Source organism: Tachypleus tridentatus, chromosome 7 (genome assembly GCF_004210375.1).
Source record: "Tachypleus tridentatus isolate NWPU-2018 chromosome 7, ASM421037v1, whole genome shotgun sequence".
Lineage (NCBI taxonomy): Eukaryota > Metazoa > Arthropoda > Merostomata > Xiphosura > Limulidae > Tachypleus > Tachypleus tridentatus.
This window is the reverse complement of record NC_134831.1, coordinates 182,745,385-182,765,048: the sequence shown is the minus strand read 5'-3', so window position 1 is coordinate 182,765,048 and position 19,664 is coordinate 182,745,385. Positions and strand designations below refer to the sequence as shown.

Below are 19,664 nucleotides of genomic sequence, written 5' to 3'. Positions count from 1 at the left end.
GAGTAGCCCAAAAGTTGGCGGTGGGTGGTGATGACTAGCTTCTTTCCCTCTTGTCTTACATTGTAAAATTAGGGACGGATAGCGCAGATAGCCCTCGTGAAGCTCTGCGCGAAATAAAAAAAACAAACAAACAAACTCTGATAAACTGAAGACAAAAGGCGGAAGACTTTCGAAACGTCGTCCTCTACACTTGTGCCTTCACAACAGGCAGTTGCCGTCCATTCTACAAAGTTCCAACAACAAATTGTTTAACACAAAGTTGTGTACAAAAAAACAATATAATTTAAGTTATTGCACAACGTTTCACGTTGTTTCTCCACAACTACACTTCTTTTTTTTTTTTTTTTTTGGAAGCATAGTTAAATTGTTTCATAAACTGATAGTTAATTTGATAATCTGAAGACCATATAACAAGTGTTCTATATGAGACATGTAATGTGAAGTATCAGTATGGGAAAAAAGCGACCATACAACAGTTTCATTTAGAAGATAATTTAATCTCTCGTTGTCACTCCGAAACATACAGTGATCAAACTGATATTAGCTGTCTTCATATGTGTAGTTTTACTTCCAACCATATAACAGTAAAAGTAAAGAACAAACTGTTATGATACATCATATAGACACACGAACAAAATCCATACATGTGCCACTAAACTGATTACAGTTTACTTGCTATCAGATTTCAGGTGATGTATTGGGCTTTTATTAAACAATTACGTTTTATATACATTTCTTTCAAATAGCTTTATTGCCATGAGGTAAAAACACAATGAACACTCTTACAAACAATGACTGAAATATATTTATCACTTGAAGTTGTCTAGAGCAGTTAAGTTATACATATAAGATCAATCATTTGAGTTGTTTATATATGTATTAGCATATTTATCATAAACAAATACATGTTCAAATTTATTTTAAACATTCGCCATTGAAACTGAGATAAAAAACTATTGTGGAAGAAGGGAATCAAACTCAACATAGATAACCCGGGAGGGGGGGGGAGTCTAATGGGTTCGGCTCACCTAAAAACTCTAGGCATACTGATCACATATTATTTTCCAATTTTTATATATAATAAACTCGTTTTGTGTAATTTAATAATAAAACTTCTATAAGCATTATTATATTTGATTTGTTTTAATGACCATTGTATTAAAATTTATATAAATTTCAATTTTTTTTAATTTATTGGCTTCCCTTTAAAAGAGTGGAATACATGGCTACGTCACTGAAACTCAAGTATCCTAACTTTCCCGATTTTGGTTCTTGGGCTCTGTACATTTGTACTTTGTTATTTTAATGACCAGTTTAGTACTCCAGGACTTTTACAATTTGTTTGATAATATTTTGCACAAGTAAGATGGACATTTTGAAACAAACAACGTTTTGAATGTGTGTTGACCCACGTGTTATTACCAATCATTAGAACCCGCACCATTTGCAAGTATCTACTCACATCAAACAACTAGCTTCTATTTGTATGCTAATGATATACTAATAAGACTAATTCTTCTTCCACTTAGACATCAGGAAGATGTTTATAAAATGTTCATCCTTTGACTTCACTATTTCTCACATAATATTCAGTTAAGATGAAAAATCCAAGAGAACCCTTTTCAGGTTCTTAGAACTTAGCCAATTAGCCATCATTTACAATAACTGACACAAAGCAGAAAAAAAACCATTTTGGCATTATTGTGCAGTGATTCAAGATCATTCTAACTATAATACTGTATTAAATATATTCTACAGTTTCCTTAGTTTTCACCTTTAAATAAAGTTGAAACGGATCAACAACTCGACATGCTATTCAGTATAATGTACAATATTTTGTGGTACACTTACCAACTGATATAAAAAAATGATTTACCACAATCAGTATTTATGTCCATAATGAAACTGATTGTTTGACTTCTTATAATTTATATCTATAGGTGGTACTTACGAGATTATCTTGTTTTTTATCACTAACATACACCCTTAAACGCAAAAACATTGACGGAAATTAAAACACAATTTATCAGACACAATTCTATTATTTTTATCCTATGTAAGTAACTTGCAAAGAGAAAATAAATACTTTTACAATTTACTTTACTCACAGACAGTTGAATACAATAATAACAGCATGAAATACTAGGACGATAAATTTTGTACATTTCTTTAGTTAAAAAATTTATTGGATGTTTCAACACATGAAAATGAAACCTTTCATAACGAGCAACTACGAAAATATAGTAATATAAATTATCTTTTATTTGAACAACACTAATTCCAAGATGAAAATTATGTGATAGTTAGTTACTCAGCTGTTCATATAGTTTGGGAACATAACTGTCCCACTGAGCCTGGTAAAAATTCCCTGCCCATGGTTCACCCAACTCATATTTGGCAGCAAAGTCTCTAATTCGGAAGAGACTTCTGTGCTTCCCTGATGTATTAGTGAGCCTTTTCTCTGTAGGGATCAAGTATTCGAGTTGTTTGTAGACCAGAAAAATATAACGATGGAGTCCTGAAAAAGGATGAAGGTGAACAAATTGAAAACAATAAAAAAAATTGACGAAAGTGATTCGTGATGATGGTTTAAAAAACTGTCTTTAATAATTATATTCATCAAAATGTTGTTTCATAAGAGTGTTCAAACTAAGGGTATGGATTATCTGAACTTGTTTAAAAACACACATAATCACTGCACACTGAAAAAGGCTTTTTGTTGTTGATATATCGCTCATCAGTGGCACAGCGGTATGTCTGCGGATTCACACCAGTAACAAGCGGGTTTCGATAGCACAGATAGCCCAGTCTAAACAAACAAACGAATAAGCTATTAATATAAGCTAAACATTTTGCAGGTTTTTGTATGAGCCGGATTCATTACAATAGATGTTTGTGACTTGCTGGTGATAAATTTTAATAATAAACAAGCAGCGCACAGTCGAACTGTTTTTTGTTTTGTTTTAAAACCTAAAACAAGTCAAACTTATAGACAGGTGTTGGTTACACTCTTGGTTATCACAGTTTTATTTGGATTAGTTCGGTTACTTTAGAACAAAATTTGACAAGACAAATTAACAGTGGCAGATTTAAGGTTGTGTGAACCCATGAGCGAATAATTTTTGTGAGCCCTACATTCCACGTAATTTTACATAGAATAAAATTATCAATGGACTCCCATTAAGACCATAGGCCCTAGGGCTGAGCCCCTCTAACCCTACCTAAATACGCCGCTGCAAATTCTTTTATAATTTGTTATTATAATGAAATGTGTGATAATTTCATTTCAAAAATTCGCCATTATACACTGTTTATGGCGAAGCTCACAACCACGCAGTCTATATCTATTTTCGAACTAAATTTGTGACGCGTATTTATACCTCGGCAGAGATCTAGAACGTTCCACACACTACTAGATATTACAATGTAATAATACTCAATTAAAACAATGAAAAATTAAGAAAGTTCGAACAAAATGACACAGCAATATAACAAGCGTCAGTTTACAATGATTAAGCTATACAATGTGTGGTTCGTAAGGTTGCGTAAACAATTCTTTGATAAACTACCACTTATAAAACTTATTGGCCCGGCATGGCCAAGCGCGTAAGGCGTGCGACTCGTAATCCGAGGGTCGCGGGTTCGCGCCTGCGTCGCGCTAAACATGCTCGCCCTCCCAGCCGTGGGGGCGTATAATGTGACGGTCAATCCCACTATTCGTTGGTAAAAGAGTAGCCCAAGAGTTGGCGGTGGGTGGTGATGACTAGCTGCCTTCCCTCTAGTCTTACACTGCTAAATTAGGGACGGCTAGCACAGATAGCCCTCGAGTAGCTTTGTGCGAAATTCCAAAACAAACAAACAAACAATAAAACTAATTAATTTTAACACTCGTGCTGTATTACTATCTAAATCATAACTCTCGAATTAAACTTCAACAGAAAAAGTAGTTACGAGTATACGGTTGTTCACAATTTCTGAAATGTAAAGAAAATTACTTCTGGGTTTTATTAACATCTTTATAATTGATTACCAAGGAAAATTCTGTACAGTTTATATAAAATTTACCGCTTGTATACAGAATAATTTACAATACAAACTTGGTATCCTACATCCAGTTAATGACAAAAACAAAATATCTAAACAAAATGTTTATTGCTTCACGTTTAATATGACGAATACACAAACGACTCATTCTTCTAGATGAAAACCAGTTTAATGCTGAAACTTCCACCTTATGTCTTCTTCAGAAGATATTTACAAACAATTCTGACGAAGCAGCAAGTTGAAACAAGTTTTTATCTGAAGAATGAAACAATGAATACACAATCAACTTCTAAGATAACAAGTAACAAAGTCCAGTTAGCATGCTATAGAACTAAGAATATTTGAGGTAAAGCTACTAGATATTTACTAGGAAAGAAAGAAAAAACATAAAAAAGACACCCTGAAGTTAAATTCATAGTCCACAAAGCAAGGTAATAATTTCCATTTTTAGTTACAAATTTATCACGTAAGTATTTTTATCTTCTGTTTATTAGTTCAGCTACGTTTATATTTCCCTAAAATTAAAGTTAACCCACCTATCTCCTGGTAATATTAAATATTAGCCATTTTTATACTAAGACACCAACGTGTGGTTTCTCTGGTGGTAATCAGTGGACACTACGATTCATGTATCGATATGTGATTAATACAAATGCAAAGTTGTTAGTCAAACAATTTTTAACCTCATATCTAACCAATACTGCTGATAGGAATTAGGCTAGAGAGTTGTGATATGAGAGAAACGTTTGATCTGTTTGTTTTTAGTAGATTTTTCTTTTACAAATACTTGTTTGACCTTTATTTGCGATTTAACTTTATTTTTTGAAAAGTACCAAATACTGCTCTCTAGTGTAACCCTAACGAACTAGGTTTTTATTCCCCCCCCAATTCTTTAATATTATTATTCGGTAAGAAGTTAGGTTAACAACAGTTTTTTTCTAAATATTTGTATCTGTGGTATTTAGTTCTGAAGTTCTGGTTAGGTTCTCGATTATTGACAGCTTCTAAGGGTTGTATCATATTTCACGAATTGGTAATTTATCATAATCTAGGGGTAATATAGTCATCACTTGAGTGATACTTTACATGAATATGCTTAACTAACCTGTTCCTTTTGGTGGTCCCGAGCCGACGTATTCTGACAACACATCTCCTTCACTGATGTTATTACCTGGGATGTTAACAACCAGCCAATGGTGCCATTCACGAAACTTGGGATTATGTCTACTCGGTGCATCAGGATCTTTCAACAACAACAACAGATGACATAATTTATAACTCAACTTGGTGAACCTGTATAGCCGGACTAATTAGGACAAATTTCTAATTGATGTACAGGATGTTCACAAATTTGGTGAAATTTATTTCTGAATGTATCGAAACCCCTACGAATGCCATGACCATGATACTCCATGGATAATGCAAGGCATCTTCATTTATCTAATGGAATTATGTTGTATGGTAACAGAGGTTCAAAACGTTTGTCTCTGAAGATTGAGCAAACAATTTCGTGATATCCTCTACAATAAAATTGTTTAGAGTATAGTAATGTTTTTTTTTTTTTTATCCAGAGCTTTTAGTGTACTTTCACTGGTTCTACATGGACGTATAAATGCTATAACTATCTTTCTTAGTGTGATAACTTACTCCATTCAAAACACATTCAACAAGTGCGAGAGACTTTTTAAATTATCTGGAAATATTTATTTATTTATAAGATCCGTCATAACGACACTTCATCCACACTGGTCAAGTGATGTTAACTTGCTGACCAATGAAGTCAATAACGTTACCAAGTGAGAATTTCAGAAAGTTTGCTTTGTTTTTATTTGAATTTCGCGCAAAGCTACACGATGGCTATCTGTGCTAGCCGTCTCTAATTTTACAGTGTAAGACTAGAGGGAAGGCAGCTAGTCATCACCACTCACTGCCAACTCTTGGGGTACTCTTTTACCACTGAATAGTGGTATTGACCGTCACATTATAAAGACCCCACGGCTGAAAGGGCGAGCATGTTTGGTGTGGCAGGGATTCGAACACGTTACCCTCAAATTACGAGTCGAGTACTTTAACCACCTGGCCACGCCGGGCCTAGTTCAGAGAGGCCAGGGCGTGTGTCACATTTTGGATGAAGTGTCGTTATGACTCCACAAGATGTAGGTAACAAATATCATTAGTTTTTAACGTGCAAGTTGTGTATGTTATTAGAGTCAATCCAAGTGGGACTAAGGGGGCTATCTAGCCCAAGCCTCAAGCTCAGGGAGGTTCCAAACGTAGACACTTTTTTTTGCATTTGTTAAGTTTCGCGACTTGTTTTAATGTACCTCCCAGTTAGACCAAAATGTGACACACGTCCTGACCTCTCTGAACTAGGCCCGGCGTGGGCAGGTGGTTAAAACGCTTAACTCGTATTCTAAGGGTAGAGGATTTGAATCCCTGTCACACCAAACATGCTCGCCCTTTCAGCCATGGGGTCGTTATAATGTGACGTTCAATCCCACTATTCGTTGGTAAAAGAATAGCCCAAGAGTTGACGGTGCGTGGTGATGACTAGCTGCCTTCCCTTTAGTCTTACACTGCTAAATTAAGGACGGCTAGCACAGATAGCCCTCGTGTAGCTTTGCGCGAAATTCAAATAAAAACAAAGCAAACTCTCTGAACCTCTCACTTGGTATGGTAAGCAAGATATACTAAATAGCATACGTCATGTTACAGGTACATAACAAGTATTTATCTACAGGCAATCCTCACAATATAAACATGCAAAGAAAATAACGTATTAGCACTTTACAGTTCCTGTTATTATAGATGTAACAGAATATGCTATTTTTTTCCGTGTTAGGAGAACGTGCTAAGTTTAAAAAACGTATTTTCGAGACAGCTGGTATGGGTATTAGCACTTTAATTAAAATAAAGTACAAAACAACGTTTTGACCTTCTTAAGTCATCTTCAGGTTAACAAAGAGAGAGTTTGCAAATGACCGTTGCCAGGCACATACATGTCTTAGGGACGAGAGTGTAAAAGGGTACGTGATTATAGGGGGCGTTGCTGTTAGATGTTAGGTTATTAATTTGTATATAGGTGTTCCTTTATATTGGTTTAATTTTGGTTTGAGTTGTTGTATAAGTAGGGCTTCTTTAATTTTTCGTTTGTTTATATCTGTTTCCCTACTTAGCACTTGGGTGTTTTCCATGGCTATGTTATGTTTATTTAATTTGCAGTCTTCAGAAACGTGTGAAGATGTTGTTTTTTTATGTGTTCTTTGAATGTGGTTTCCATTTTTCTACTTATTTCCCAATATAGAGGTCGTGGAAGTTGTTGCATTGTAATTTATAAATCATGTTGGTTTACCTTGAAGTTACATTCTGCATTCCATATTTCTATGATATTGTAACTAATTTATTTTATTCTTCTGGGTATTTTGAGGTAATCTTAAAGGAAACATTTCACACATATATTAATTCAAAACATTATTGAAACTGCATTTCAAGGCAGTTACTTCTCACTTATTTTAATTAAGTATGTTTATAGCACTGGTGTTTAATTTTACACACACATACAAAGTAAATTTAAAAGTTGTGTGAAAATGTACTTGCTAGAAACTTACCCGTCATACATAAAGTGTAAAAAGTATCGTCCTCAGTAGGGTAGTCTATAAACGTCGGGGGGTCTTTAACTTGGGTGGGGGTAAGCTCATTGCCGAGATCAACCTTATAATCACCATAATGCACCTGCAATGGAAAAGATTAAAAACAAACGCAGCTAATAGTGAGTGTTGACAACTCACAGAATATTTCAGACTAAGATAATAGCTTTACTAAGATCAAGATGGGGAGTTTATGCACGCGAACATTTAAAAATAATAAATTTCATTGATAATTTTAATCCTAAAAAAAACAAACTTTGGTAAAACTACATAAGTACTAATAAAATATTTAACAAACTACGATCTGAGATTAGGCACTGAAACTAACTATCGACAAAATTATGCACGTGAAGAGTCCAGTTAGTCTAGATTTTGTGGTAAAAATATTTTTGTGGCACTCAGCTCTTTCTTTCTTTTTATATCAAAATGTAACCAAAGAGGCCTGTTAATGAGTAAAGAAAGATCTTTCTCTCTTACACATACGTAATTACTACATACATGTATTTAACTTAGGGTTACAAGTTAATAATCAAAGTGCAAAGCTTTAGTTGCCAGTTGGACTTCTAGAACTGTAAAAACAGACAGACGTTTGCCGAGCACCAGTGTTGAGGCTATAAAAAACAACGATATTTCGAAACTGTAAGTTTTTAAAATATTTATATGTATCTATTACGCTAAAGAAGATCACACCCTTATAAATATATTTCATATATATTTCTGTGTGTGTGCACGCATCTTTGATGCTTTGCAAGGACCGTTCTTGTAGATGCATAAATGTCGTTGATTAGTTTACGTTATGAAGATACAAAGAACATCTTCGTACAGTTTTATTATAACATGTCTTATTTATAACGTACGCTTTGTGCTTAATTCAAAACAATAAAAACCTAATAATAACATACACAGAGTCTACTGGAATTAGCTAATGGATTACTTGTCGAATTCAGTAACTGACTACATTTAACTAATAAATTACTCTGATCTGATTGGATAGTTGGAGAAATATAAAAAATAGATTATTTTAAACATAATTTCAACCGATAATTTTCGCTAATCATGATCGTAATCGGTTAGCTTAAACAACCTTGAGTTCGTCAAAAACAGTAAGTCATAATGCCATATTTTAATAATGGTTGAAATAAGTCATAATGCCTTATTTTAATAATGGTTTAAATGACTAAGAAGAGTTTTAATAATAAATACCAATTTCCGATTAAATAAATTTATATCACGAAAATAATCACAATTACAGTGAAACTCTATAAGCTGGTGTAATCAGTACTCATAAATAATTCATTGATTAAGTTAATTACTTGGCTCTAAAAGTTACATTTACTGTATGTGTGTCAACTGATATATGGATCTATGGAATTATTTTTTTGTAAATAAATTTGCATATATTAACCAAATGCACAAGAGGCTAACCCAGTGCAATGGCCCCTAAGTGAGAAAGGAACCTTGACTGTAATTCTGAATTTATTCTGTGTATCTAGAAAATATGGCTTTTAGAAACCTGTACACATTAGATGTGTTACAAACGTATTGTACACAACATAAGTGTTACTAACGTAGTGTACACAATAGAAGTGTTACAAATGTATTGTTCACATTAGATGTGTTACAAATGTACTATACATATTAAATGCGTCACAAATGTACTGTTCACATTAGATGTGTTACAAATGTACTGTACACATTAAATGTGTTACAGATGTATTGTACACATTAAATGTGTTACAAATGTACTGTACACATGAAATGTGTTACAGATGTATTGTACACATTAAATGTGTTACAAATGTACTGTACATATGAAATGTATTACAGATGTATTGTACACATTAAATGTGTTACAAATGTACTGTACACATGAAATGTGTTATAAAGATACTGTATTTAGGATATTTCTGTGAACTGATGAAGGTAGTACAAGTTAAAGTGCGTAGTGACGTTAGTGTTAATAATAAACAAACTTTCATCCATTGTATAATTTACATTTTGCACATTTAGGAACTATTAAATGTAAACCGACAGTAGTCTACCTATATATCGTGTCTTGTACTAACCATGAACTGTCGCTAATTTAGATACATTGGGTAAAAATGAGTAGTTGATAACTGACGCCAAATATATATGATATCAAGTTGAATAGCACTGTAAAAGTTATGACGCGTACTCTGACTATTGGTTCAATCTTATGTACATTTAGTTAGACAAGACTGATTTTCAGTATATGTCCAAACCAGTTATAATTTTTGCTTTTTACATCGCTTAATAAATCAAAATGTTATTTTCATATTTATTTAATTTTTAATTCACAATTTGAAACTTTAAAAATTAAAAATATTGATCAGATGTTAAAGCATCGAACAATTTTCGCATGCATGCCATTGATTTTTGTTATTACTTGTTACCCTAGTGATCTTACATTACTATTACTCTTATATTTTATTCTTTCTTGTTCTCTCTCTCTTTTTGTTAATAGTATAAATGATACAGAAAAAACGTCCATTCGTGGTCGCATAAAATTTTATTAAGCCTAATTCAAACTTTGATACGTACATAAGGGTTTTGTTTACTTGTTTCTATGGTGACGGTAGCCATTATCTGATAGTTAAATAACAATCAATATTTGCACCGGTGTCTGTTGACAACAATCCAGAAATATCCAGTTTAAGAGAGCTCTAGAAGGTGAAGTAACGAACCAAAGAGGAAATAATTATGTTTATGTCTCTCAAGTTTAGGAGCCAAGAACAAATATACGTGAAAAGTATTTGCCTGTTTATGGGTGGAGTGCAGGTACTGGCAAATACTGGCTGCGGCCAGTTCAATCAAGTAATTGTGTGCATCTAGAGCTCAACTTAATAATATTACCACGTTTGTGATGTGTATATTACAGAAAAACAAAACTGACTAGAAAAATGGTTGAACTTTTGAAATTACCTGAACAGTTGCTGTTCTTTATTTTCATAATAATAATAATAAAAAATACAAAATAATAATCTTTTAGTTATTCAGCGCTCGATAGGAAGGAAAGACAGAAATCCAATAAATTAACCTACAATACATTGTTTCCCTATACGCTTTACACTTTTTGTAACTGAAGTCAAACAAAGAATTTCTCGAAATCTTTAGATAAAAACATATACAACCTTAACTATGAATGTTACGAAGAAGGAAAGTCCAGATAGTCCAACTAGCAAACTGTTATTTACCATTATATCTCTTCCTTTGCCAGAAATCAAACAGGAAGTATTTCCATGCATGAGCAGATCAAGCCAAAGGAAGCTGCAAGGGCTTTTGGTTAGAAGTTATTGACTTTCTTTTCATTTGATAATTTCCAGTTGCATGCACGTGGATCCTAAATGCCCAAACTACTGTGTCACTTTTAACGCATACAATATTTAACCAAAGATTAATGGATGGAGGTTACGTAGTCCTGTAGTTTAGTTTGCAAGATGAGAGTCGCGCCAAACATGCTCGCCCTCCCAGCCGTGGGGGCGTTATAATGTTACGGTCAATCCCACTATTCGTTGGTAAAAGAGTAGCCCAAGAGTTGGCGGTGGGTGTTGATGACCAGCTGTCTTCCCTCTAGTCTTACACTGCTAAATTAGGGACGTCTAGCACAGATAGCCCTCGAGTAGCTTTGTGCGAAATTCAAAAACAAACAAACAAAACAAAAAGCAAGATGAGGTTACAGGAAGCAACAGTAAGAGAAAATGGTAAGACACAATTTTTCAATACACCAATTTCTAGAGGGTACATATGATAAAATTTTTCCAATGTATATTCTAATGGCTACTGAGTGGACAGCAAAAATAGTATTTCTCATTGTTTAAAGTAGTTTATGTTACAACTATGCATTGACCTATCTGAATTTGATTTTTACGAGGTCGAATAACTTTCAATGGGCTAAGGCAGAGGGCTCAAGCCCCCAAAGCCCTCGTTTAGCTTTGTGCGAAATTCAAAAAAGACAAACAATTGTCGTTCCTCGCCCCTGTTTTGATACATTCAACTGTACTTATAATTTCTTCCTATGTATTCATGAGCACAATGAAGGAGATGATTTTGGGGGCTTGAGCCAACTCTTTGGCTACATTTTTATAAACGAATAGTGGGATTGACCGTCATATTATAACGCCACCACGGCTGAAAGGGCGAACATGTTTGGTGCGAAGGGAATTCAAACCCACGACCCTAAAATAACGAGTCGAGCGCCTTTACCACCTGGCCATGCCGGTCCGAAAAATAAGAAAAAGTTACACACAAAACGTCGACTCAGTGCAATTAAGAACCCTTTACTGAACGATTACATACCTAGCAATGGCTGAAAGTTGCAAAGCCAACTACAATTTGTAGGCGGATGGTGTAAGAATTCACGAAACTTCACAATAAATGTACAACGTTTCGACAATATTATGTCACCATCACCATTCCTTGTCATGAAATATCCTGAAAAAAATGCCATCATTGATAAAACAATGTGTGTGTGGGGGACTATCACTATTACTATTTCTTCCTTAAAGATACAACTAAAATACTATAAACTTCTAAATGCTTTTTTCAGACTGCATTATTACTGAAGCCGTAATTTCACGCACAGTATTATTTGCCATCATAACAATTATAACTAATCAGTACCGGGGGTTCGAATCTCCGTTACTCTAAAACATTCTCGCTCCTTCAGCCGTTGGGACGTTATAATGTTATGGTCAATCTCACTATTCGTTAGCAAAAGTGTAGCCCAAGGGTTAGCGGTGGGTGGTGATGACTAACTGTCTTCCTTCTAGTCTTACACTGCTAAATTAGAAATGACTAGCGCAGATGGCATTCGTGTAGCTTTGTGCGAAATTCAAAAACAAACAAACAAACTGATAAGTACAGATAAATATAACTAAACATCGACTCAGCATTCATTTTGGTGTCTAGTTGTTATTTTAATCTTTAGATGCGCTTTTTTGGGGTCCCACGCTGGCACAGCAGTAAGTTTACAGATTTACAACGCTAAAATCAGGAATTTGATTTCCCTCGGTGGACTCAGTAAATAGCCCGATGTGGCTTGGCTATAAGAAAACACACTAACACACAATATTAATGAACTATAAATTAACAAATCAACTGAGACTTTAGAAAAACAAACTTTACTAAATGCTATCTCACAGTTTTAATTTATTACGATTTTACGTTTAGCTTATTTCGTACATAAAACATGACTACAGATAAATATTTTATTCAAAACTGTCAGTGTCTCACTTGAACCTGGGCTGGTGGAAACTATTCCAGACAAAGAGTATACCAATAATATTAATAAGTAGAGTTTTTATTTTTACCGTCATAACATGAACAGGGATCGTGTCAATAACATCTGGAACTATATCGTTTCCGTCCATATCTTCTGCAGATGAAGAACACAGCTTGAAGCAGTTTCTTGCTGTGAACACATAAGACTTTTCATAAATTTCAGAAATGCCAGTGTTTTGCCAAAACAAAATAATGATAAATATATCCTTAATTTTTACAATAAAACCACTAATTTAGTCTTAGCTGCTTAACCTATATTGTCTAAACTTTGAAAGATCTTGTAAAAATCTGAAACCTCTCTTTCATGATTTGCTGGCCGTTGCTCTAACTCTAAGACGAATATTTTATAATGAATTAACATACAAAATTAAATCTTCTTACAGAGTTAAAACTTGTATTCAGGTTTAAACAGTTGTTTTTTTTAAACCCTTGTCACTTTTGTGTCAGATTTATTTCAACGGAATAATATAAAATATAGATAAATTATTTCAGAACATCGTGCAAACCTGCACTGAGGCTATATGTGCCAGACGACTTTAATTTTAAAATCTTACTGTTAAACTAGAAATACATAGTAAAATGCGCTATTAAAATACAAACTTTTAATTAAAAAAATATTTTTATGGCATCATCAATAACAACTTCCTGTGTCTTCAGGAGCCGAAATTCGCTGCAAACGCGCCAAAGTACACCGCTTTGTTTGTTTATTTGTTTCACAGCTTTCGTAACTCGTATTTTGCAGGAAAACAATGTGTTGTACTACACGATCCTACAGTTTGTATTACAATGTGTTATATTACATGGCCCTACAGTTTGTCTTGAGATATCTTAGTGGTAAATTTGTGAAAAAAATTCATCTCACATAAATTATTCTTACAATTTTAGCACTCTGAATCTGAGTCTCGGATAATCGATAAGCCTACGTACACCGTTACAGTTCGGCTTCCAGGCAGAACGTGAGTAGAAAGTTTGTTACCGTTTGCGACGTACGAAACTTGAACACGACAGTTGACTCATGTAATTTTACACACACAGTTTTCCTTAAATAATATGTTCCCTGGCACGATAGGGTGTGGCAGTAAGAACGGATTGCAACCTTTTTTATCGGCGATAATGTTCCACGTGAGCAACACTGAAAGAAATGTCATGCCCTTCCCCTTCATCCATTCGAATGGAGTGGAAAGGTCCGTCAGCATTTACAATACACGACATTATATTTATTGATACATTTATCAGCCAATTAGGAAACAGTATTGTGACATGAAACACTGATCACTTGCTAAAATACACTTACAGTTTCAGTGTTAAAAGCAAAGATATATTACATTATTTATTTATTTTTGTTTGGTTTTGGAATTTCGCACAAAGCTACTCGAGGGCTATCGGTGCTAGCCGTCCCTAATTTAGCAGTGTAAGACTAGAGGGAAGGCAGCTAGTCATCACCACCCACCGCCAACTCTTGGGCTACTCTTTTACCAACGAATAGTGGGATTGACCGTCACATTATAACGCCCCCACGGCTGGGAGGGCGAGCATGTTTAGCGCGACGCGGGCGCGAACCCGCGACCCTCGGATTACGAGTCGCACGCCTTACGCGCTCGGCCATGCCAGGCTCTACATGATTCTACAGTTTGTATTATAATGTGTCATACTACATGATTCTACAATTTGTATTATAATATGTTATGCTACATGATCCTACAGTTTGTATTATAATGTATTATACTATATGATTCTGCAGTTTGTATTATAATGTGTTGCACTACATGATCCTACAGTTTGTATTATAATGTGTTATGCTACATGATCTTACAGTTTGTATTATAATGTATTATACTACATGATCCTACAGTTTGTATTATACTACATGATTCTGCAGTTTGTATTATAATGTGTTGCACTACATGATCCTACAGTTTCCATTATAATGTGTTGCACTACATGATCCTACAGTTTGTATTATAATGTGTTGCACTACATGATCCTACAGTTTCCATTATAATGTGTTATACTACATGATCCTTCTATTCAATATATTCCAAGTAGTACAAGTATAGTAACATTAAACAATCAACCGATACTGGAAATCTAGCTTAGAAATTCTTAACAAACTTATAAAACGAATTTAATACATTTTTTCACTTATCATATGGTATTGTTTTCCTTTTTCTTTAGTATTATGTTTTATTTTGCAGGACTTTCCTCCATTTCCTTATTAATTTCTAATATAAAAAATACAAGAGAAAAGAGAAAAAAAAAAAAACGCAACCAATTTCCATGTGAAAGGTTGTATTTAATTATCACAGCATTTTCCGGCTCAGAATAGTAAGACATTGAGAAGACTATTACACCCAGGCAGCCAAACGCATACAATAAAAAACGAAAGAGCATGTGTTTGTGAAAATCGTGGATTCGTTAAATTAGCCAGAGAAGAATGAAGATACCTTTAATAGTGTTTTTTAACTTCTCCCTCCTTTATAAGCTACATTAAAATTAAAAGCAACAAATTAAAAACATTTCAAGAGTCGAATGAATCAGATAAAATAAGATGAAATTTGGGGGAATGTGAATAAAAGTTGAGATGGTGGAAAGGGTTACAAACGAGAATCACCATATCTGAAGAGTCCAATAACAGATTCACTGAAAACAAAATGTACTTTGTTGAAATATTGACCTTCCTTTCAGGACTGGCATGACCACATGGCTAGAGCTCTCGATTCGCAATCCGTAGGTTTCAGGTTTGAATCTCCGTCCCACCAGCTCATCCTTTCAGCCATTGGAACGTTATAAAATTACCATCAATCACACTATTCGTTGTTGAAAGAGTAGCCCAAGAGTTGACGGTGAGTATTTTAAATTATGGTGCTACTTATTGACTGAATCCCTTTCTTCTGGTCTTTCACTGTTAAATTAAGGACGACTAGTGCAGATGTTCCTCGTTTAGTTTTGGTTGAAATTCAAAACTCTCCTTTTATTTTTGGTTTATTTCAATAAATGTTAGTCCGGCATGGCCAGGTGGTTACGGCGCTAGACTCTTAACGTGAGGGTCGCGAGTTCGAATTCCCGTCGCACCAAAGATGCACGCTCTTTCAGCCATGGGGGGCGTTAAAAGTTACAGTCAATCCCACTATTCATTGGTAAAAGATTTGCTTAAGAGTTGGCGGTGGGTGGTGATCACTAACTGTCTTCCCTCAAGTCTTACGCTGCGAAATTAGGGACGGTTAGCGCCGAAAGCCATCGTGTAGCTTTGCACGAAATTCAAAAACGAATTCCTCCGCTAGTACAGCAGTAATTCTACGAATTTACAACGTTAAAATCAGGAATTCGATTCCCATCGATGAACTCAGCAGATAGCTCGATGTGGTTTTGCTATAAGAAAACACACACACACTCAAAAACAAACAAACAATAAATATTAGTTGTGATAATCTAAACTCAACTGATTTTTGATTTTTAATTTTATTAAGTAACCTTTCAACTTATCATTGTTGGCATGACTGTTAATTTCACCGTTCTATAATAAAGTAATATCTGTGATAAAATATTTGAGATCATCCAATATTAATTCAAATTGTGTACTTGTTTGTTTGCATAATCTTCCCACTGTTTGGGAGCTTGTTGGACTAAACATGGCAGATAGATTCGAGATGTCCTTGTGTGTATAAGGATTTTAAAAAAAGGAGCAAAAATGAACCAATAAGAGTAGGCTTTCAAGGGCTCTGAACCCGAATGTGACAACAGAGTTTGTAGTATCCCAAGATCGTCATGTTTTGAACTGACATGCTGACAAGATCAGCTGGTCAGGTGAACTCAGGGTGACATAGGGGTATTGTTATGTTTACAGCGTAGCCCGACACTTAGGGTAATCAAGATGGGACTGAAACATATCTGAATAGCCACCCAGTCACGATTGGGGTCTAACATTAAGTTTTCAGGGTCACTGAACCAAAATTTGGTATTAGGAACCTGGAGTCCTATTTATGAAACTGTGTTTATACCCCTTTCACAAGGGAGCAGGACCAAAAATGGCGCGTCTGATCGGGTGCCAGGATGGGTATCCTGAAAATATTTGTTTTCAGGTACAGACCCTCTCTTGGAGTAGCTATAGAAGCAATTGGAGGTAAAGACGACTGTGGTTGGTGAATCGTAAGGAGAGCATTGAACGTCTCCAACAGGGCATAAATGTTCTATGCAACTTTTTACGATTTTTTGACATTTAACTTACAAGAGTGTCATAACTAAATACAGAAAACCTGATGAAAAATTTAGAAAAATATCTGAATATAACCAAATAAAGATATATTTTATATTATTATGGAAAGTAAAATTACTAATTATTTGAGCTACAACAACCCACGCAACTTTTCTTATTTCAGGATATTTCTAGACTCAAATATTAAAATTCGTATTTACTGGCCAAGTAGTAAATTACCAACAGGTCTTAAGATGTAGTAGGCCTGGGCATGGCCTACTGACTAGGGTGTTTGATTCGCAATTGGAGATCGTGCTTGTCCTTTCAGCCGTGAGGTGTTATAATGTGATGCTCAATCATTTGATATACGTTGGTAAAAGAGTAGTCCAAGAGTTTACGGTGGGTGGTGTTGACTAGGTACCTCCCCTCTAGGTTTTTTTTTCTCTAGCATAGTTTTGCTTTGGAGCATTACATCAGTCACAGTGTCTATACCATTGAATAATGTATTTATTAAAATACGAGTGCAAAAACAACTTTTGAATGCTCACTATAATGTGTGGCACTTTCTAGTACCTTCTAGTTCTTGCAATATTCAAAATATAGTGAACTCCGATTATCATGGTGGGATTATTTGTGTTGCGGATTATGCGTGCAAAAAATTCACACAAAGAATATTTATTTATCATCATTTCATCCTACACAATGATGACAATGCTTTATTGCATCAAGGTTAAGACGTGTCCGACAGTTCTCAAGTTTTCGTGTAGCATAATTGGTAAGGATGTGTTATTGTATTGCGATAGGCCTTAGTTAAAATGGCTGAAAAACGAAAGAAAGTTATATTGATGATAAAATAAAAATTTAAGTTAATCAATAAATTAGAGAAAGTGGAATCTGCAGGTGGATTAACTTACGACTGTTAGATTGTTGTACAAACCGTTTAAGACAAAAATCAAAGCAAAAGTGATTGAATTTGCAACAAGATGTGATGGCGACGAGGGACCTTCTAATTGAAAGTCCATGAAAATGTCAACGTATTAAAAATTAGATGTAGCTATGCTTCAGTGGTCAAAGCAAAACGATCAGAAGGTACCTTGATTTCTAGACCTATTTGTGATGCTACACAGGAAACATTAAGATTGAAAGAGAATTTAACATGTCTTCTGGGTGACTTACAAGATTGAAACAAAAATATGATATTCATAAAGACGCCATTTAAGGTAAACGAATTTGAACGTGTTTTACGGTAGAGATATTAAAAAAAAAGGTTTCTTGTTTATTTGTGTTTTTCGATTACTCGTGCATTCTGCTTCCTCAATTACCCTCAATCATTGAGATTTGACTTAACAGTAGTTCCTGTCTTTCAGCTGTGGGAGTTATTAGTGCTATGCTTCAAGTTGGATACTACATCTGATGGTTTATAACAATTGTCATCATACACTTCTAACTGACCATATAAGTGCCAGGTATTGCCCACATCAATATTTTATTTACCATTTAATGATGGACATATAATATCTTAAAGCATGGCAAGTTATGCTAGCTAAGTCTTCAATTTTTTTTCTAATGTTTCTTATTGGCCATATTTTGTGTCCATACAAATGTACAGTTTTCACTTGTCATATAGTCCATTGTTACTGCATCTACAATGCCTTTAACTCTGCATGTTGTCCAGGATCTGAATATTCAATGAATGGATGTGATCCCATGAGTTTACAAAATAATTTAGTAATTTTCTATTGTTGTTGGTCTGGATAGTATTGTGCAATAACAATATAATCTTACAGTATTGTTATCCAAGATATAATCATGTCCTCTGGGTTTTTGAAGCTCATTAATCATTTCATACAATGCAAACGTGTTCCTGCAGTATTTTTATTCAATATGTAAGTTCATTGTTATTTTAGTGATGTTTGGCTCATTTTAATAGTGATCATATAAGAAGTAGTAACACTCATTAAATACTGCAAACGCAAGCAGTTCTTTCTTTGATGTAGAGTATCAATACTCAGTATATGACTGGCGTATACGATCATACACTCTATGATATCCTGCCCATGTGACGATACTTTGTCAATTACACCATTGTTTGTATTCGTATCCAGGTTAAACAAACAAACTTGAAAATAATTTTAAGTTGTGTAAGAAGTAAAAAGATTGGACAAGTTTAAGTGAAAGTGGAAACAATATTTATTAATATGCAGCACAATACCAACATACATACCTGAGAAGATAAGTGAACGATCGTCTCTATTGAGTCTGTGAATAGCAAGCCAGTTTTCCATCTGTGAAGACTAATTTGCCGAACTTATTATATTGAAATCCAAGTAGAACCGAACGAAGAAACCTACGTCTGTATTTAGCGCGTCAATTTTCTTGTTTTCGTTCGCTGGACTGCGTTACTTCGTGAACTGTGCTTCTTGATAGCATTGGTCGACTGCCAGCTTCAGGTAACGCCACAGTCTGCTAGCAAATGATAT

General features: G+C 34.6%; 2 protein-coding genes across 3 annotated transcripts in view; one reads left to right on the top strand and one right to left on the bottom strand.

Moving 5' to 3' along the window:
- Window positions 1-505: 505 nt before the first annotated feature.
- LOC143257411 (protein D3-like) lies at window positions 506-19,639 on the bottom strand. 2 transcript variants are annotated; one of them, XM_076516049.1, is made up of 5 exons: window positions 19,409-19,639; window positions 13,022-13,122; window positions 7,653-7,776; window positions 5,150-5,287; window positions 506-2,518 (listed from the first exon to the last, which is right to left on the bottom strand). In XM_076516049.1, exons 1-5 carry the CDS (start codon window positions 19,467-19,469, stop codon window positions 2,304-2,306), a joined length of 639 nt encoding a protein of 212 aa, XP_076372164.1. In that variant the 5' UTR covers window positions 19,470-19,639; the 3' UTR covers window positions 506-2,303. The 2 variants fall into 2 exon arrangements, with proteins under 2 accessions (XP_076372164.1, XP_076372165.1); XM_076516050.1 differs by lacking the exon at window positions 19,409-19,639 and adding an exon at window positions 13,870-14,147.
- Window positions 4,453-19,664, top strand: part of HPS1 (Hermansky-Pudlak syndrome 1 protein) — a 61,449-nt gene continuing 46,237 nt past the window's right edge. Inside the window, exon 1 of the mRNA XM_076516047.1 lies at window positions 4,453-4,475. The gene's annotated coding sequence lies outside the window, so the exon portion shown is untranslated. The remainder of the gene's footprint in view (window positions 4,476-19,664) is intronic.